Source organism: Equus przewalskii, chromosome 12 (assembly GCF_037783145.1).
Source record: "Equus przewalskii isolate Varuska chromosome 12, EquPr2, whole genome shotgun sequence".
Classification (NCBI taxonomy): domain Eukaryota; kingdom Metazoa; phylum Chordata; class Mammalia; order Perissodactyla; family Equidae; genus Equus; species Equus przewalskii.
In genome coordinates, this window is record NC_091842.1 from 41,275,699 (window position 1) to 41,291,675 (window position 15,977).

At 52.9% G+C, this 15,977-nt stretch overlaps 1 protein-coding gene across 3 annotated transcripts in view; it reads right to left on the reverse strand.

Annotated features, from left to right (window-relative positions):
• The window catches only part of CRAMP1 (cramped chromatin regulator homolog 1), a 64,741-nt gene that overhangs the window by 33,225 nt on the left and 15,539 nt on the right, over window positions 1-15,977 (reverse strand). For all 3 annotated transcript variants that reach the window (XM_070568857.1, XM_070568855.1, XM_070568856.1), the window contains exons 4-6: window positions 12,855-13,008; window positions 6,846-6,929; window positions 3,360-3,408 (exon numbers count right to left, since the gene is read on the reverse strand). In XM_070568857.1, coding sequence (XP_070424958.1) covers window positions 3,360-3,408; window positions 6,846-6,929; window positions 12,855-13,008 — 287 coding nt within the window. The remainder of the gene's footprint in view (window positions 1-3,359; window positions 3,409-6,845; window positions 6,930-12,854; window positions 13,009-15,977) is intronic.

The window sequence follows — 15,977 nt, forward strand, 5'->3', positions numbered from 1 at the left end:
AACACTTACCCATTTCTTGATCTGGGTGGGACCATTTGGTGAAAACTCATGGAGCTCTCCACTCAGGTTCGTTATGCTTCAATTTAACGTTCAGAGACATTGTACTGTGATTCTGACTGCAGCTGCATCTGTCTACCATTAATTTAGGCAGCGCAGACATCTTTACAGTGCTGCCTTTCCAAGCCATCAATCTGAATTACGTCGGTCACCTGCGACCTTGACGCTTGGCTGAGGTCGTGTCCGTCAGGTTGCTCCGCTGTGTGGCTCCTTCCCCTTCTTCCTACATCCTCCTCTTTAGAAGGAAGTCACTGCTCGCAGCCCACACCTGGGGGAGGGGAGTCATGCGACCCCTCGAGGGCAGAGTACGTAAATTATGTGGAATTCTGCACAGATTTGCCTCTACTCCCCCGTTTATTTATTTATTCAATCATTGATTATATCAGCATGGACTCATGGATATTTATTTTTTACTTAGGTTATAACCTAATACTATGTTACTAGACGAGGATTCAAAGCACACAAGCGATGCAGACCCGTCCTGAACGTGCTTGTTCTGAACCATCCTGACCGCCGTCTCACCCCGGGGCCTGGCTGAGACGGCTTCCTGCCAACACTGAGTCGTCAGCTCTACTCCTGGGCTTCTCTGCAGCTTCAGACTTTCAGCTCGGAGCCTTGGGGCTCTCCCACCTCCAGGAGCTCCTAAAACTGCGCCCCTGGCCATTTACAAACTCATCAGAACCCGCCTTCTCACGGGCCGAGCGGTTGGGAGGCACCAAGCATGCGTGTCCCTCCAGAACCCAGGACAGTCCCCACATGCTCCTGCAGGACACCTCCTCCCTGGGCCGGCTCCAGTCACAACTAAGACACAGCCAAGCACACTCACTGCTTTTCATCAAACCAGCCCCAAATGCCCGTGAGCACAAAGCAAAGAGCCAGGAACACCGGCTCAACCAATGAATGTGCAGCAACTGAAACAAAAGGTGATGTGCGATTTGCCCCCAAAATCACATCACAGGGGAAGGGCTCTCCCTCCCGGGGCAACTCCCTGGCCTGCTGCTGAGACGGTAGTGCCAGGAACTACCTCAGCCAAAGCTCTTCTGCCTTTTTCACAAGGTTCCTCAGAGGCACACAACACTGCCCAAAGATCCCACATCCCAGAGCAAACGCAGCCTCCGCCTGATGGGCTTGGGGCAGGTGTGAGCGTGTGGGAGCAGGTGTAAGCTTGAGGGGAGCAGATATGAGCGCAGGGGAGCAGATATGAGTGGGCAGGGCAAGTATGAGCATGGGGGGGCAAGTGTTAGTGTGGGAGGAGCAGGTGTGAGCGGGGGGGGCAGGTATGAGCATCGGGGAGCAGGTGTGAGTGTGGGGGGGCAGGTATGAGTGTCAGGGGAGCAGGTGGGAGTGTGGGGGGGCAGGTGTGAGCGTGGGCGGGCAGGTGAGAGCATAGGGGCCCAGGTGGGCCACCAAAGCTACAACAGGTGAATGAGGGTAACGAATGACCCACAAGGCCGCGTCCTGCGGCCTCTCTCCCACTTGCCTTTGACCATATTCCACACATGTCCAGAGGCTCCATGTTCCCATGGATACCAGCTTTCAAGGCTGCCCACACTCCCTGGCAGCTGGGGTCAATCGCTGTTCTTTCGCACGGCACTGATATGTGTACCCTGGGCACTATCAGGCTTGGCTCTAAACTGGTGGCAGTTCATAGAAAGAAAGCCTTGAGAATCCAGCACGAGCATCTGTCAGGGCAGATGCTGGGCTGGCCAAAGCAGAAACACGCACAGCCAGCCCAGCCTGGCAGGTGCTCACGCTGGAGGGACAGGGGCTCGCAGGCCACATGACACCAGGCGGAAGGAGAAAAGCTACCAGAGGGGCACGAGGGCGCCATCCTGCAGATGCAGCAGGGGTCAGTGAGACTATGCCAGGGGACAGCTCGACCGACAGGATGGCTGGACCTTGACACACAGGGGTCTGGCATGGCGGGTGGGTGCATCTAAGACAGGGGGCAGAGAGGTCCGGGTGGGACCACAGAAGCTCTGGTGGAGTGAGAGGGAAGGAAAATTCACACACATAGAACCCAGACCATAGAAGAGGGGACAGTCAGGGCTGTGCTATGCCCTGGAATGCAGGGCAGCAGCGAGGCTGCAGGACTGAGCTCGAGCAGCTATGAATGAGGGAAATGGGCTGCGGGGCCGAGAGAGGCACACCCAGAATGGGACAGGCCCGTCCAGAGAGCTTCCACCAGCCTGGAGAGGGCAGCGACAGGCAGCTGAGTGAGGGACCCTGAGCGTGTGAGGTCAAGGGCATCCTTCCCAGGAAGAGATGCTAGAGGTTTCCAGCTGGGACCCAGGACACATCTGCGACCTAACAGGATTTATAAACCAAGGCACAGAAATGAGGGACAAGTTAGATCTGTGATCCTTCACCCAGAAAGGGTAACAGAGGCCCCAGTGAGAGTTAAAAGCACCAAAAGAGAGTGTGCAGGGACGCCAGGATGGCGTCGAGAGGGGTGCACAAGAGGAGAGAAGGTAGAGCACGAGGAGAGAAGGCCGGGGCAGTTACAGGAGCGGGAGAGCGGCTCAGAGCCAGACACCTGGCTGGGGGCCGGGCAACAACTGGCGAGGCTGTCAGGGTGAAGGAGGGCTCGAAGGCCAACTCCAAAATTGGGGTCAATGGGCGAACCAAAATGCCACTGGGTGGGGTGGCTCCTTCATTCAGCCAAGTCCCTGGTATGGTATCTCTGGAGCAGAAAGTGTCACAGCAGGAGGGGCTGAGCAGGCGTCCCTGGCAGTTTTGTGTAAGCAGGAAAACCTTGAGCTCTTGGAGGCCGTGAGAGTGAGGGGAGAAAAGAGTCAGACTCGGCTTCGCCTCCAGGGGCATGGAGCCTCAGTGGGCACAGGAAGGGGTGATGGGAAGAGGAGGCAGGAAAAGCCATCAGAAAAGACAGGACGAAGACCAGAGAAAATGCAACAGGAAGGCGGGGAGGGAGGGTCTTCCAGAAGCAAGAGGAGAACCAACACTATGAAATGCAAAGGCTGAGGAAGAAGAGCAAGAAACGGAGAAGGTGACGGCTGCGTGGAGACGGCCACCCCAGCCCAGAGACCTGCAGGAAGGAGGCGGCCGGGGGCACCCTCCCCCCAAGGATGGGGAGAGGCTTGGCACCCGTCAACTGGCTCTCCAGGACTGGCCACCTCTTACTGGGGCAGATGCTGAACTGTGAGGGTAGCAGGTTTAACTCCGAGGAGCTCAGTATCTAAGGGTCCTCACTGAGAAAAGGGCAGAAACGTGCACGTATTTCAGAGACAAACACCAATGTCCACAAGAGACAGGTGGTGTCTCCCATCACAACTCTTACTTACCCCACCTGAATGAGCTCGTTCAACTTGGTCGCGTTCTTGTCATCCATACCTTTAAACGGAAAAAAAATGTGACCGTGAAGTAGTTAGGAACAAAACCGGTGAAGATTCCCAAATAACTATCTTCAATGCAGAATCCAAATCACCCTAAGGAATACTCAAGGCCCTCCAGAATAAAACCCTCCCCCAGGGTCAAAACGATGTGTCACAATGTGAGGGCACTGTCCCCACCTGCACGTCCCCTCTGCCCACCCAGACTTCCTCAGGGGCACCACCACCTGCCTCTGCACAGCTGATCACTCCTCCCAAACGCTCTCTCGCAGACCCCTGCTATGCTGACTCTCTACTTGTCCCCAGCCTTTCTTGGGGGAGCCGCCGTGCTCTGCACATGCTGCTCCTGCTGGGCTCTTGCAGTTGGAACCCTCTGTCCTCTGCCCTCTTGGTGTTCATCGCTCGCCTCGGGACATGCGAGAGAGCAAGCACGGTAAGCAGGCAGTGGGAGAACCTAGGGGGTGGGCATTTGGGTGTTCACTGTCAAATTCTTTGAACTCTTCTGTATGTTTGGGGAAAGGAAAAAAAAAAACAGCAAGCCACAGACAAACGGCCAGGCCAAAAGCCAAAGACAAAGACAAAACCTCAAAAGCAGCCAGAGAAAAGCAAAGACTCCCCTAGAGAGAACAAGGACACAAGTGGCCAGTGCCCTCTCACCACAAACAGTGCAGGCCAGAGACAGTGGAGCAGCACCTTTAAAGTGATGAAGGGAAAAAACTGTCACATCAGAATTCTACATCCAGCAAAAATATCTTTTAAGAATAAAGACAAAATAAAGACTTTTCAGATAAATAGTAACTAAAAGAATTCATGGTGGGCACAACCACATGACAACAAGCACTAAAGGAAGTTCCCCAGGCTGCAGGGAAATGGTCCCCACCAGAAACAGATCTTTGGGAAAGAAGGCAGAGCAGCGGAGAGGGCGGATGGGCAGACTCATTCATTAAACCCAACGTGAGACACAGCCCTGCCTCAGACAGGCAGGAATCAAACAGGCACCCGTCAACACAAGTGACAGATGTGACTGCTGCATGAAGGGAGGGGCTAGAGTGCCATGAGAGTAGGTGACACAGAGACCCGGTCCCTTGTGGGGCCTGGTGCACATCTGAGCTGAGACTGACAGGTAAGCAGCAGTTAACAGGTAAAAGGGGAGGGAAGGGCCCATTGGTCCTTGGATGGACAGACAGACAGAAGGCATGGGTGGGTGGAGCCACAACTTTGGGGTTTGAGTCACCAGCCAGGGCACCGTGCAAGGAACCGCCCTTGGAAAAGAAGCCATCTGAACAAACTGGTGAGGACCAAGGACAGCCGTGGTGGACCCCCACTCACCCCATCCCGACACCGGCCACTGTGGTGGACAAACAGGCACTGGGTTTAAGAATCAGGCCTGGAGGCAAAGTGTGATCTGTCACTTAATAGCCAAGGAGACTTGAATGCTCATGCATTCTCATCCAAATGGAGTGTCCTCAGCCATTTCTTCATATGGGGACAACACCTGGCTCACACAGCTTCTACAATGCTTGACACAAGGTAACACATGCAAGTCCCAGGAATACAGCAGAGACTCCACTGTCTACTGTGTCAGGATCTGCATGTGTCTAGACACCTCACTCAGAAAAGGTGCACTAATTAAAAGGATGCTCTGATCACCTGAGCACTCAGACATATTTTCTGAGCAGCCCAGAAAGAGCCACCACTGGGCAGTCATCAGAGGCTGCTGTGTGCAGGGGACTGTGGAAGGCTGCTCGTCGAAGCGTGCTCCTTCCCCACAAAGATTCACAAAATGACAGACAGCATCCCGACATGTGGGTCAGTGGTTGGGGCTCAGAGGGAGAAGCCCCATTGGGGCAGAGGGCTCTGAAGCAGCGCCAGAAGCAGAGAGCCCAGGTGGGGCCTCAAGGAGGGTGTCTGTGTGTACGTGTACTTTCGGAAGGCAAAAAGGGACCTCCTAGGTATCATCGGCAGAACAAGGGGCAGCAGGGGAGCTGGAGGGAAGCAGGAAGACAGGCTGAAGACCGGCTGCACAGGCTCCTTGGGTCAGGGGACCCAGGTGACACCCCAGGTACAACAGGAAGCCTGTTTTGGAGCCAACAAGAGATGAGCCCAAAGACTCATGTGGGGTCAAAGATGGTCTGGGGAGGGCTTTGCCTGAGAGGCTCGGACACGGCAGGGACAGAGTAGGCCACAGCACTGGGCAGAGGAGGCAGTGCCCACGACACTGCCATGACCAGAAGCATTTTAGGGTGAGGAGAATGAGGAGAACGGAGCAAAGGAAGCAGAGATTTTAGGGGGATGGGGCCTTTGAGACCTCCAACCCAAGCAGACCACTCAAAGCAGGAGCCGGGGGGCTTACAAAGAAATCCTCCAATTGCAGGGAGGATGGGGGCGGGGAAGAGGCCGCCTGTCCCCTTTGGAGCCTCTTAGACATTCTTACCTGTTGCAGGAGACGGCAGGTCTCCCAGCCCAGACAATCAGTAAATGCCTGTCCGCCCCACCCTTCTGCTTCCTCTACCCCAGCCTGCTGCACACTTAGCTGAGACGGACGTGTCAGGCGACTGGGAAGATGACGGCTTCCCCGGCCACTAGGTGTTGTGGTCTCATTTAATCCTCGAAGTGGATGTGTGGGTGTATGCTCCTCCCACCTATGGGACAGGTGGGGCCTGGAGAGGCCAGGTGCTCCCTCTCATTTGTGGTCACATGGGGAGTCAAGATAGAGGCGTGAGGTGCCAGGCACAGTGTGCCGGGAAGGCCAGGGCATCCCCTCCATCCACAGGGAGCTAGCCATGAGGAGAGGATCAGAGCAATGCAAAGGGAGAGGCCTGGACCCTGCAAAGTACCAGTGTCATGAGATGAAAATGCGAGGCCCTTCTAGGTCAAGAGGCTGAGGGATGCCACAGCTACGAGCAGGGCAACATCCTCAACATGTGCCCCAACTGGCGCGTTGTGATGTTTTGGGAAATCTGAATACAGGCAGGATATTAGGTAAGAGGGTGGCACCTGTTTGATTAAGTGTTAAATGCGTTGGGTATGGCAATAGGATTGTGGTTGGTCAGGAGAATGTCCTCGTTCTCAGGTGACAGAGGCTGAGGAATTCAGGGGGGTGCCAGGATGTCTGCAATGTACAGTCGAACAGCTAAGCAAGAAAACAGCAAGTATGTGGAGAGGGGAGAGAGAGTACCCACACACAAAACGTAGCCCGCGTTAGCGACTGGGAACTCTAAGGGAGGGATACAGTGGGCAGCATATTCTTCTTCAATTTTTCTGTACGTTAAAATGTTTTCAAGATGAAACTTGAGGGAAAACAGAAGAGCCCCTGGGACTAAAGATCCACTGGAGACAGGACAGCAGGCCCTGCGGGAGTGTGAGCGCGTTTTGGAAGGCCAGGTCACCCATGAAGCCGAGAGCGGCCCTGGGACGCCACTGGCAGCTCATACTCACAGCCCCCGATCTTCTTCCGCAGCTCGCCGTAGCAGATCAGGCCATACAGCTCCTGGGATGACTTCTTCAGCCCGCGAGAGAACACTGGAAGAAAGGAAAGCATAAGGCTTTAGAAGGGGGAAAACACACACGTTCGGGGGCTGGCCAGCTCACGTGCACAAGAATGGTGCTGGGGGAACATTTAAGTCAGCTGATTTTTTTGGTCTTGATCCCTGCACCTTGGTACCACAGGTATTAACATCAGGGCAAACACGGCCAAGAGCATGGGAATACAGCGCTGTCTTTGCGATTTTCAAAATAAAAAGTTAAATGAGAAAAAGGAGGGCAGTTAGAAAATTCGTCCTAACTGGCAGAGTAATGTCTCCGGGAGGAGAAAAGGGGAAGGCCAGCAGGGCTGGCTCCCATGGGGGCGGAGGTGGGGTGTGACAATCACCAAATGTCATCAGCCTCTCAACCCACACACAGAGCCCGCCCAAGCTCCACGGGAGGCCGCCAGCGCTGGAGCCAGGCAAGCTGCCCTACGGCGCCTCCTTTGACCACTGGTCTACACACCCCCAGCGTGGGGCCAGATGGAAGAGGAACCGTAGCTCAAATGCTCACGACCACTGACACCCACTCTCCCCTGTGCCTTAGTAACCAGTCCTTCTTTTATTTGGGGAGCAATGCAGACAGATAAGACAGCACATATCCTAGCCTGCCTTGCAGCTAGACGTGGCCACATCACTAAGTGCTAGCATTTGGTGTGAGCAGAAGTGTTGTGGGAGACTTCTGGAAGGCTCCTTAAATAGACTGACTCGGGCAGGAAGGTGCCCCTCTGCCCACCCCTCTCTCCTCCAGGGCAGCTGCCTGGAGCCGTCTTGGACACGAGCGAGGCGCTAAGGATGGCAGAGCAGAGAGACGGGAGGCCCTGAGCCCCTGTGGCCTGCCCCGGAATGTCTACCTGCAGGCGTCTTTGCCAGGACAGAGTAAATCCTCACATGCCGAAGCCTTCGTCACTTTGAGTTTTCCTATTTCTTGAAGCCATACCCTGATCCTGATTTGGAAGCCCTGCCGCAGCACAGTCCAGGCACCTTCTGGATTATCTCCCAGAGCAGCGACCAATGTCATTTGTCCCTCTACTCTCTCTCACAACTGTTCTCTCTGGTTCCCTCCTCAGAGACCCCTTTTCAAAGTCCTACCATTCGGCTGTGTCTGATTATAACAATAGGAAAGGAAAAGAGAAATATATTAGTAAGTGGAAAATAAGGTTTGGAATGAATGATCTAAAACAAGGATTCTGAACCTTGCACAGGCTCTAAGCACCCTGGGACTCTGTTAACAACACACACCAACTGTTCTTGAAGCTTCTCCTGGGAGAAAGACCCACTGATCTCACCAGACTCTCCCAGGGGACCACAACTCAGGACACTTCTAAGATACACTATTTAAAGGATAAACAAATGGGGTCCATCCAGACAACGGAATATTATTCAACCATAAAAAGGAATGAAGTTCTGACACACACTGCAATGTGGATGAACCCGGAAAACATCATGCTCAGTGAAGGAGGCCAGACATGAAAGGCCACACGTTATATGATTCTATTTATATGAAATGTCTGGAACAAGCAAACCCACAGAGACGGAAGGCAGATCAGTGGTTGCCAGGGGCTGAGCAAGAGGCTGTGAAATGGCTGGATAGTGTCAAGCCTGGATGAAACCGCCAGTGCAGCACAGAGGCAGGTGGGCCCTCCGGCTTCACCTGGTCATCTGGCTTCCCCCAGCTTAGAGCGGTTATCAGGACCAGCTTGAGAGTCACGGTGGAGCCACCAGCTCAACAGCAAGAAGGCACTTCTCAAGGGGTCAAGCAGGATGCCAAGAACAAGACCCACAATTACGAGATGCCAAGAAGCATGCAGATCAGGTGGCACAGAAGGGAGGAGGGAAACACAGGCCACACGACAGAGAAGGGGGAAAGAACTTATGCTGGGTCTCATCTCATAGAGCTTGCCGTGGAACCAAGGTGTAGGTACGGAACCTGAGGGTGGCCAGCTCGCCTACCCTTCGTCCCTGAGCCAGATAAAGGGCCAAGGAATCACGACTCCAGGGACAAGGAGAGGAGCTTAGGAGGGGGTCCAGCATCCTCTCTAGACGTCAGGGACGGTGTTCCCATTTGAGGAGACCTTTTTGAGACCAGCCAAAGTGGATGAAGGACCCGCTCTCACGGACTAACTTTCAGAAAGTCATGAAAGAATATGATAAATAACAAAAAAAATGTAAAAGACAACATGGAGCCAAACCGCTAAAAATCATTCCCAAGTGCCACCCTGGAAGGTAGGGAGGGTGTCTGTGAAGACGACAGACACTAACAACAGCTCTGCACTCAACAGGATCCAGACCAGCATTTTTTTTTCAAATAAACTAGTGATCTGAGAAACAGTGCAGTGAAGGCTGAGCACAGCCAGCAAAAACACAGACACCGTGGTGACGACCCGAAAAAGAACAAACCATGGCTGAGGGGCCATGATGTGCCGAAGCCAGCAGAGAATCCGGTGTTAATGGTCACGTGGAGACTGAGGCCAACAAATAACAAGAGCATGAGAAAAAGGCCTCTGAGTCCGATCGAGGGACCGTCCCCCAGTGTGGACACTGACAGCGCCTCTCCGCGGGTCTCTAGAAACAGTGGTAATCTGACGTAAACAGACAACACTGTTGAAAAGTGTTGGACTCACCATTCTGTTTGTGTTTTTTCCCCATAAAGATACGAGGCTGGACTGGAGGCCCCTGGGCCCGAGGGACTGGAGTTGGGGCGACAAGCCCTTCTCCAAGGCAGTCCCCGGTTACACGTAGTAAACATTGAGACTGTGTCCCCTGCAAGGACTAGAAGGAGGACACCCTGTGTGGTGGCCCGTGAAGGCTTTTTGAAGCAGGAAAGATACCTTGAAAAGACTCGTGAGAAACAAGAGCATTTTCTTGGCCAAAGAGAACCTCAGTGGGGCCATAACTCAGCAGAAAGAAGGCACTTCATGTGGGGTCTTGCTGTGAAGATGGGACTTGCTGCAAACAGCACACACTCAACTCTCAGGAGCTCCTTCTCACCTCTGTGAGAAGCGACAGAACCAGAGGCCACCCTGTGGCCGAGTGGTTAAGCTCATGTGCTCTGCTTTGGCGGCCCAGGGTTTCGCCAGTTTGAATGCTGGGTGCGGACATGGCACCACTCATCATGCTGAGGTGGCGTCCCACATGCCACAACTAGAAGGACCCACAACTAAAAATGCACAACTATGTACCACGGGGCTTTGGGAGAAAAAGGAAAAAATAAAAAAATAAAAATAATAAAAATAATAAACAAATGGGGTCCATCCAGACAACGGAATATTATTCAACCATAAAAAGGAATGAAGTTCTGACACACACTGCAATGTGGATGAACCCGGAAAACATCATGCTCAGTGAAGGAGGCCAGACATGAAAGGCCACACGTTATATGATTCTATTTATATGAAATGTCCGGAACAAGCAAACCCACAGAGACGAAATACAGCGAAGCAGCAGACACTCATTCTCCCAGAGGATAATCAGACAGCGCTCACGAGGAGACATAAAACATCCATTTGCATAGACTTAGTTATCTCAATTGTGTGAATTTATCTGAAGAAAGTACTTCTGAAGAGGAAAAGCGCTGTACGAATAAAGATGTCCACACCTGCATTATTTAAAAACACCAGAGTGACCTGCAAGTCCAAAAGGAGAGGTAAAATTTATTCATTTGTATAAGTCAACTCAAAGAAATACTATTTAAGGGGCCGGCCTGGTGGCACAGCAGTTAAGTTTGCACATTTTGCTTCGGCGGCCCAAGGTTTGCCGGTTTGGATCCTAGGTGTGGACCTACACACTGCTTGGCAAGCCATGCTGTGGCAGACGTCCCACGTATAAAGTAGAGGAAGACGTGCACAGATGTTAGCTCAGGGCCAGTCTTCCTCAGCAAAAAAAAAAGAGGAAGATTGGCAGCAGATATTAGCTCAGGGTTAATCTTCCTCAAAAAAAAAAAAGAAAGAAAGAAAGAACATTTAATAAAAAACACAAGGAGAAATTCTACAGCAACAACAAAAGGTGGTCTGAAAATATTACACGTACAGAAGAGAAAGGTGAGGAGACAGTGAGGGATGGTGGAGAGAGAACGCGGGCCCTGCCCTGGCATCTTGGTTCCTCTGATTACTGCTTACCATCTGGGTGGGCTAGGCAAGGCCTCCACCACTGAGCTAGCATTCTCTCATCTGTCCGAGAGGGAAGAGCACACGACGTGCTCAGCGTCAGGCACAGAGTAGGCCTGCGGTCAGGCGGCAGTGGGGGCGCGAAAGATCCAGGGAAGGATTTCCGGGTGCGCAGACTCGGGGCTTGGTCGTCTTGGAAGGTGCATAGGGTTAGGGAGGCCAACCAGGCAGGGGTGGCAGGAGTCAAGGCACAAAGGGAAGTGTAGGTAAGCAGGAGGGTGGCGATCCCATTCCCAGGAGCGGGGACAGGGCAGGGTGAAGGCATGTGGCAGGGTGGGGGTTGGGGGTTCAGGGAAGTGAGCAGTCCAGGCAGTCATGCGCCTTGTGTGGATTGCCAACGCAAAGGGCGGGTTAGGAAGGGCAGGACCAGAGAGTGGACAACAGCAACGGTCTGGGACAGCACGGAGGGGGAACGGGCAGTGAGGACAGATCTGAAAAGCTCTGAGGTAGAACCAGCAAGACTGTGACTGGCAGGTGAGAGATGTCCACAAAGATTCGAAGGGCAACAGTCAGGGACAGTATTGGAAAACACCCATGAGAGCTCCTGTGCTGGCCGGCGGCTTTTTCTAGGGCAAGAACGGATTTCTCTAGGGCAGGGGTTGGCAAGCCAAGGCCCGCAGGCCAAGCCCAGCCCACAGTCTCTTTTTGTAAACCAAGTTTTGTTGGAACACAGTCACATACATTCGTTTATGCACTGTCCACAATGAGCTAAGGCAGCAGAGCGAAGGAGTTTCAATAATGACTGCAAACCCCTGAAGCCAAACATATTTACCACCTAACCCTTTACAGAAGGAGACAGCTTGACCCATGCTCTCTGGGCCTTTCTAAGGTGGGAGGAGGAACCCCGGTCCGGGCGTCCTGACAGGAGGGAGAGCCCGTGAGGAGAGTCGGACAGGTCAGCCTGGGCGACACTGACGCGCTGGGGCCGAGACGCACCAACCCGGCCAGAGAACACAGGCAGGCAGGGCAGGAGGGAGGAGGGCCCACGTGGAGGGCTCACGGCAAAGGTTCAGAGCGGGAGTGACGCAACCACAGCGGTGAGTTATCCTGGACCAGAATCAGTATTATTTGAAGAGAAATGTCAGAAGTGAGTGAAGCCAATAGAAGCAAATGTCTGGAATGACCAATCTGTGCATGAAGCTGTAGAAATGAAGAGCAAGACTGGGCAGAAGGACACAGAAGACTGACTCTCTGACATGTGGAGACAGGAGGTGCCAATGTCTCCCCTGAGGACAGAGGTGTTGATCAGAAAGGGTGTTCTGGGCGGCAAGTCAGAACCACACCTGGCGACGACCCAGACACACGCATTAAAGACAAGACGACACAAATCTGGATTCAAGTCAGACAACAGAGCCAGGGGAAAGCTAGCCCTCCAGCCCCAGTCGACGCACGCCAGGCCTGCCCAACCCTCACCCCAACGAGCCCTAACTTGGGAGAGAAGGACAAGCACTGGAGGGGTATGATTCTAGCCTGCCTGTGCCTGTGGCCCCACCTCTCCTCATCAATTGTGGGGTCTTCCTTCCCAGTGGGTGACACAGGCCCAGAGTGAGCCAGGCACCCAGATGCCACCGGAAACACGCACAACCTGACCCACAGTGTACCACCAGCCAAAGCGCCACAAGGCAAGGAAATCCTGGGACACGTGGCTGGGTGGGAACAATGCCAGGGAGCTGTCCTTTGGGTTTGTGGAAACCACGCTCCCGACCAGAAGCCAACCGTGCCCAGGCCGTCCTGGAAGCGGAGCTGCGCACACTCACCGTTGTCAAAGTCAATGTACTTGGTGATCTTGTGCCACGTGCGGTAGTAGAAGTGGCGGACCTGCTCCTTGTTCTTCACCATGCTCGCAGGCTTGCCTTTCTTCTTGTACTTCAGAGCAATGTTGTTCTGAATCGCTTCGAAGTCTTTCCCGTGCTGGAAAACAAAGTCCACGGTAAAAGCACAGCCTCTGTACAACGCAGACACTTCCCAGGAAAGGGGAAAGAGGACGGGCTGCGGCTAAGCAAGTGTCCTTCACAGCTCTCATTTGTGCCTGAGCTTCAACCTCACTTCCGTAGAACCTGAGGTTTTAATTAGAATAACAATGAGAATAACAGATAAAGTAGCAACAGAAACTCAGGGAGAGACAGCATGTGGAGACCAAAGAGGGAAGGACAACCCAGAGCTTATCACTCAGACAAACGGCTTCATCTCTGGAGTTGTTTAGAGACCACGAAACCAGAGAGCTCAGTGAAGACACTCATCGGAAGACAGAAAGCGACGATGGAGGAACTTAGGGTGTTGTGCACCCGGCATCTCAAAATAAAACAAGACATCAACTATTCAGAAGCACCCTCACTGCTTCAACAGACAAAACATTCTATATTCGAACAGGGATAGCAAATATGAACATTTAGTAAGAGAAGCACACAGAATATGCTCTGAACACATCTGTGGGCCATCCTTTCATCACCCCCACGCAAAAGCTGAGCAAGTCTCAGATTTTCAGAACAGAATTTAGGTTCCCGAGAACACAGTCAGCATGTTCCAGGTGAGTCTGGAATATCTTGTGGTGCCAGAAAGTAAGGACGCACTCGAAGCATGACAGGAATGTGTTGAAAGGACACAGGAACCAACCTGAAGAGGCTCCCAGTGGCCAAATCCAGAACAATTTGGGCAAGAAAATCGACAAAGATGTGAAGGATTATGACCCTCAGAAAAGCGTGAACATCCCCAGGTCCATACAGATAGAAACACATCAGAGAGGGAGAAGGGAGAGCTTTTCCTTGCACAGGATTTCCAATTAATAAGTGTAGAAATCCTAGGACCAGAGGATCATCACTGGGCAGAGATTACAGGAAGAGCTGTTTCAGGTAAGAAGCTGTAATGGGAGGATGGCCTGGTGGTGTAGTGGTTAAGTTCGCATGCTCCGCTTCAGCAGCCTGGGATTCATGGGTTTGGATCCTGGGCATGGGCCTACACACTGCTCATCAAGCCACACTGTGGCAGCATCCCACATACAAAACAGAAGAAGACTGGCACTGATGTTGGCTCAGCGACAATCTTCCTCGGGCACAAAGAGAAAGATTGGCCAGAGACGTTAGCTCAGGGCCACTCCTCCTAACCAAAAAAAACAAAAAAAAGCTGCAGTGGTTGCCAAAATTAGTGTGAGAAAGAATGATGAGAGACAGGGTTTTACATAGTTTCAAAGTAAAAACAATGACTGGACAGTGGAGAGCCTGACTGATACCACCTGAACACACGGATCATGGTTTACATCCCCAGGCCTGAGACAGATCGCACCCTGTGCTCTGGACAGATGCAAGGAGGCCAGCACAACACTCCTGTGGTATTCTCGACAAAAATGCCAACTCTATATTTAATCACGAGGAAAGCTCAGATAAGCCCAAACTGAGGGGCATTCCACAAACTAACAGCCTGGGAGCCTTCAAAAGCATCAGGGTCATGAGAAATGGGGAAAAAGGGGGAAACTGAGAACCAGGCCCAGGTCAGAGGACTCAGGAGTCCTGACAACTGAATGCAGCTGGGATTCTGATTCAGAAAACGATACCTGTGAGAATACCGGCTAGACCGGAGCCAAGCCTGAGATGGTAGATGGTGTGGTCTCCACGTTGAGCCCCTCATTCTGCTGGTCACGCTCAATGTGTGAACATCGGGGAAGCAGGGTGAAGGGCATGTGGAGTCCTCTGTACTCTTTCTGCAACTTTTTCCAAGTTTAAAGTTGTTTCAAAATGAAAAGTTAAAAAATAAAAAAAACCTGAAAGAAGTAAAGCTCATTCACTGTTTAAAAAGGAAGCGACAGCAGGTGAAACATAAGAAGGCAAAGCTGTGTGGGGGCGCCTTCCTCCAGGATCCGGCTTGGGTGCCTCCCGCACGAGGCCTCCCGCAGCTCCCGTCAGACGCAGGACGGGGACAAGGGCAGACAGCCTCGAGATCTCACGACTCGCTCTGCAGCGGGTCACAGGCCAGCATGGCGGCCTGGCTCGTCAGGTTGGGAAGAGCACCTGGGGTCTGTGACTCCTGACCCCATGTCCTAAAACGCTGCTGCCTCTCAAGTCTCGTGTTTGTCACATACACTTTCTGACAGTCCGACGGTCCTTGTCATGTGCCTGTTACACTTCCCTGATTAGGTGGTCAGCCCGTTAGGGGCACTTCTTTGCACTTCTAGCACGACTAGAGTGTTCCAAACTTCGATGAGGACTTCAGCAATTACCAAGCTAGTGAAAAACAAGCACAGGATGCTGGCCGTGTGGCTGTAAGGTAGGAATCAAGAATTGTATGGCAAAAGCAAACACAGACAGATGGACAGACATAAGAAGGGAAAATGAAAAGGCTCTGTGAAGAACCGCCATTGAAATGGAGTAAGAGGGTGTCAAAGATGACATTGGTCCAGGCGTCTGCCCTGCTGGCCTTCCCACCCAGGTGCTTTCTGTCAGGAGGGCCACGCCCTACAGCCCTGGCCAAACTCAGTCCTGTCCAGAACTGTCCTGCCTGGGTGATGGGAAGAACACTCTTGCCTCTGGGAGTGTCTGAAGCAGGAGAGAATGAGCACAGACATGTCACCCCCACTGCACAGGGTGACAGACCGAAGCCCAATGACATTGTCAGAGTCCCTACATCCAGTCAGGCTTCGGCAAGCCCCTCCCTGGCCCTCCCAGTTATGAGAGCCGCTCAATCTCCTTGTCCCTCTCTGCTGCTCTGAGCTGGGTCTATCAATTGAAGCACAGCTAAGTCAGACTTGTGTGCATCAAAAAGGCAGAGGCGACCTGGACAAACATGGCAGAAGCAACACTCGGCTGGGCAGAGGTCTGCGCTGAGCCCTGCCCCACAGCGTGCAATGTTCACGGTCATGCATGCCCCAGCGGAGCAGTCACACATCAGGA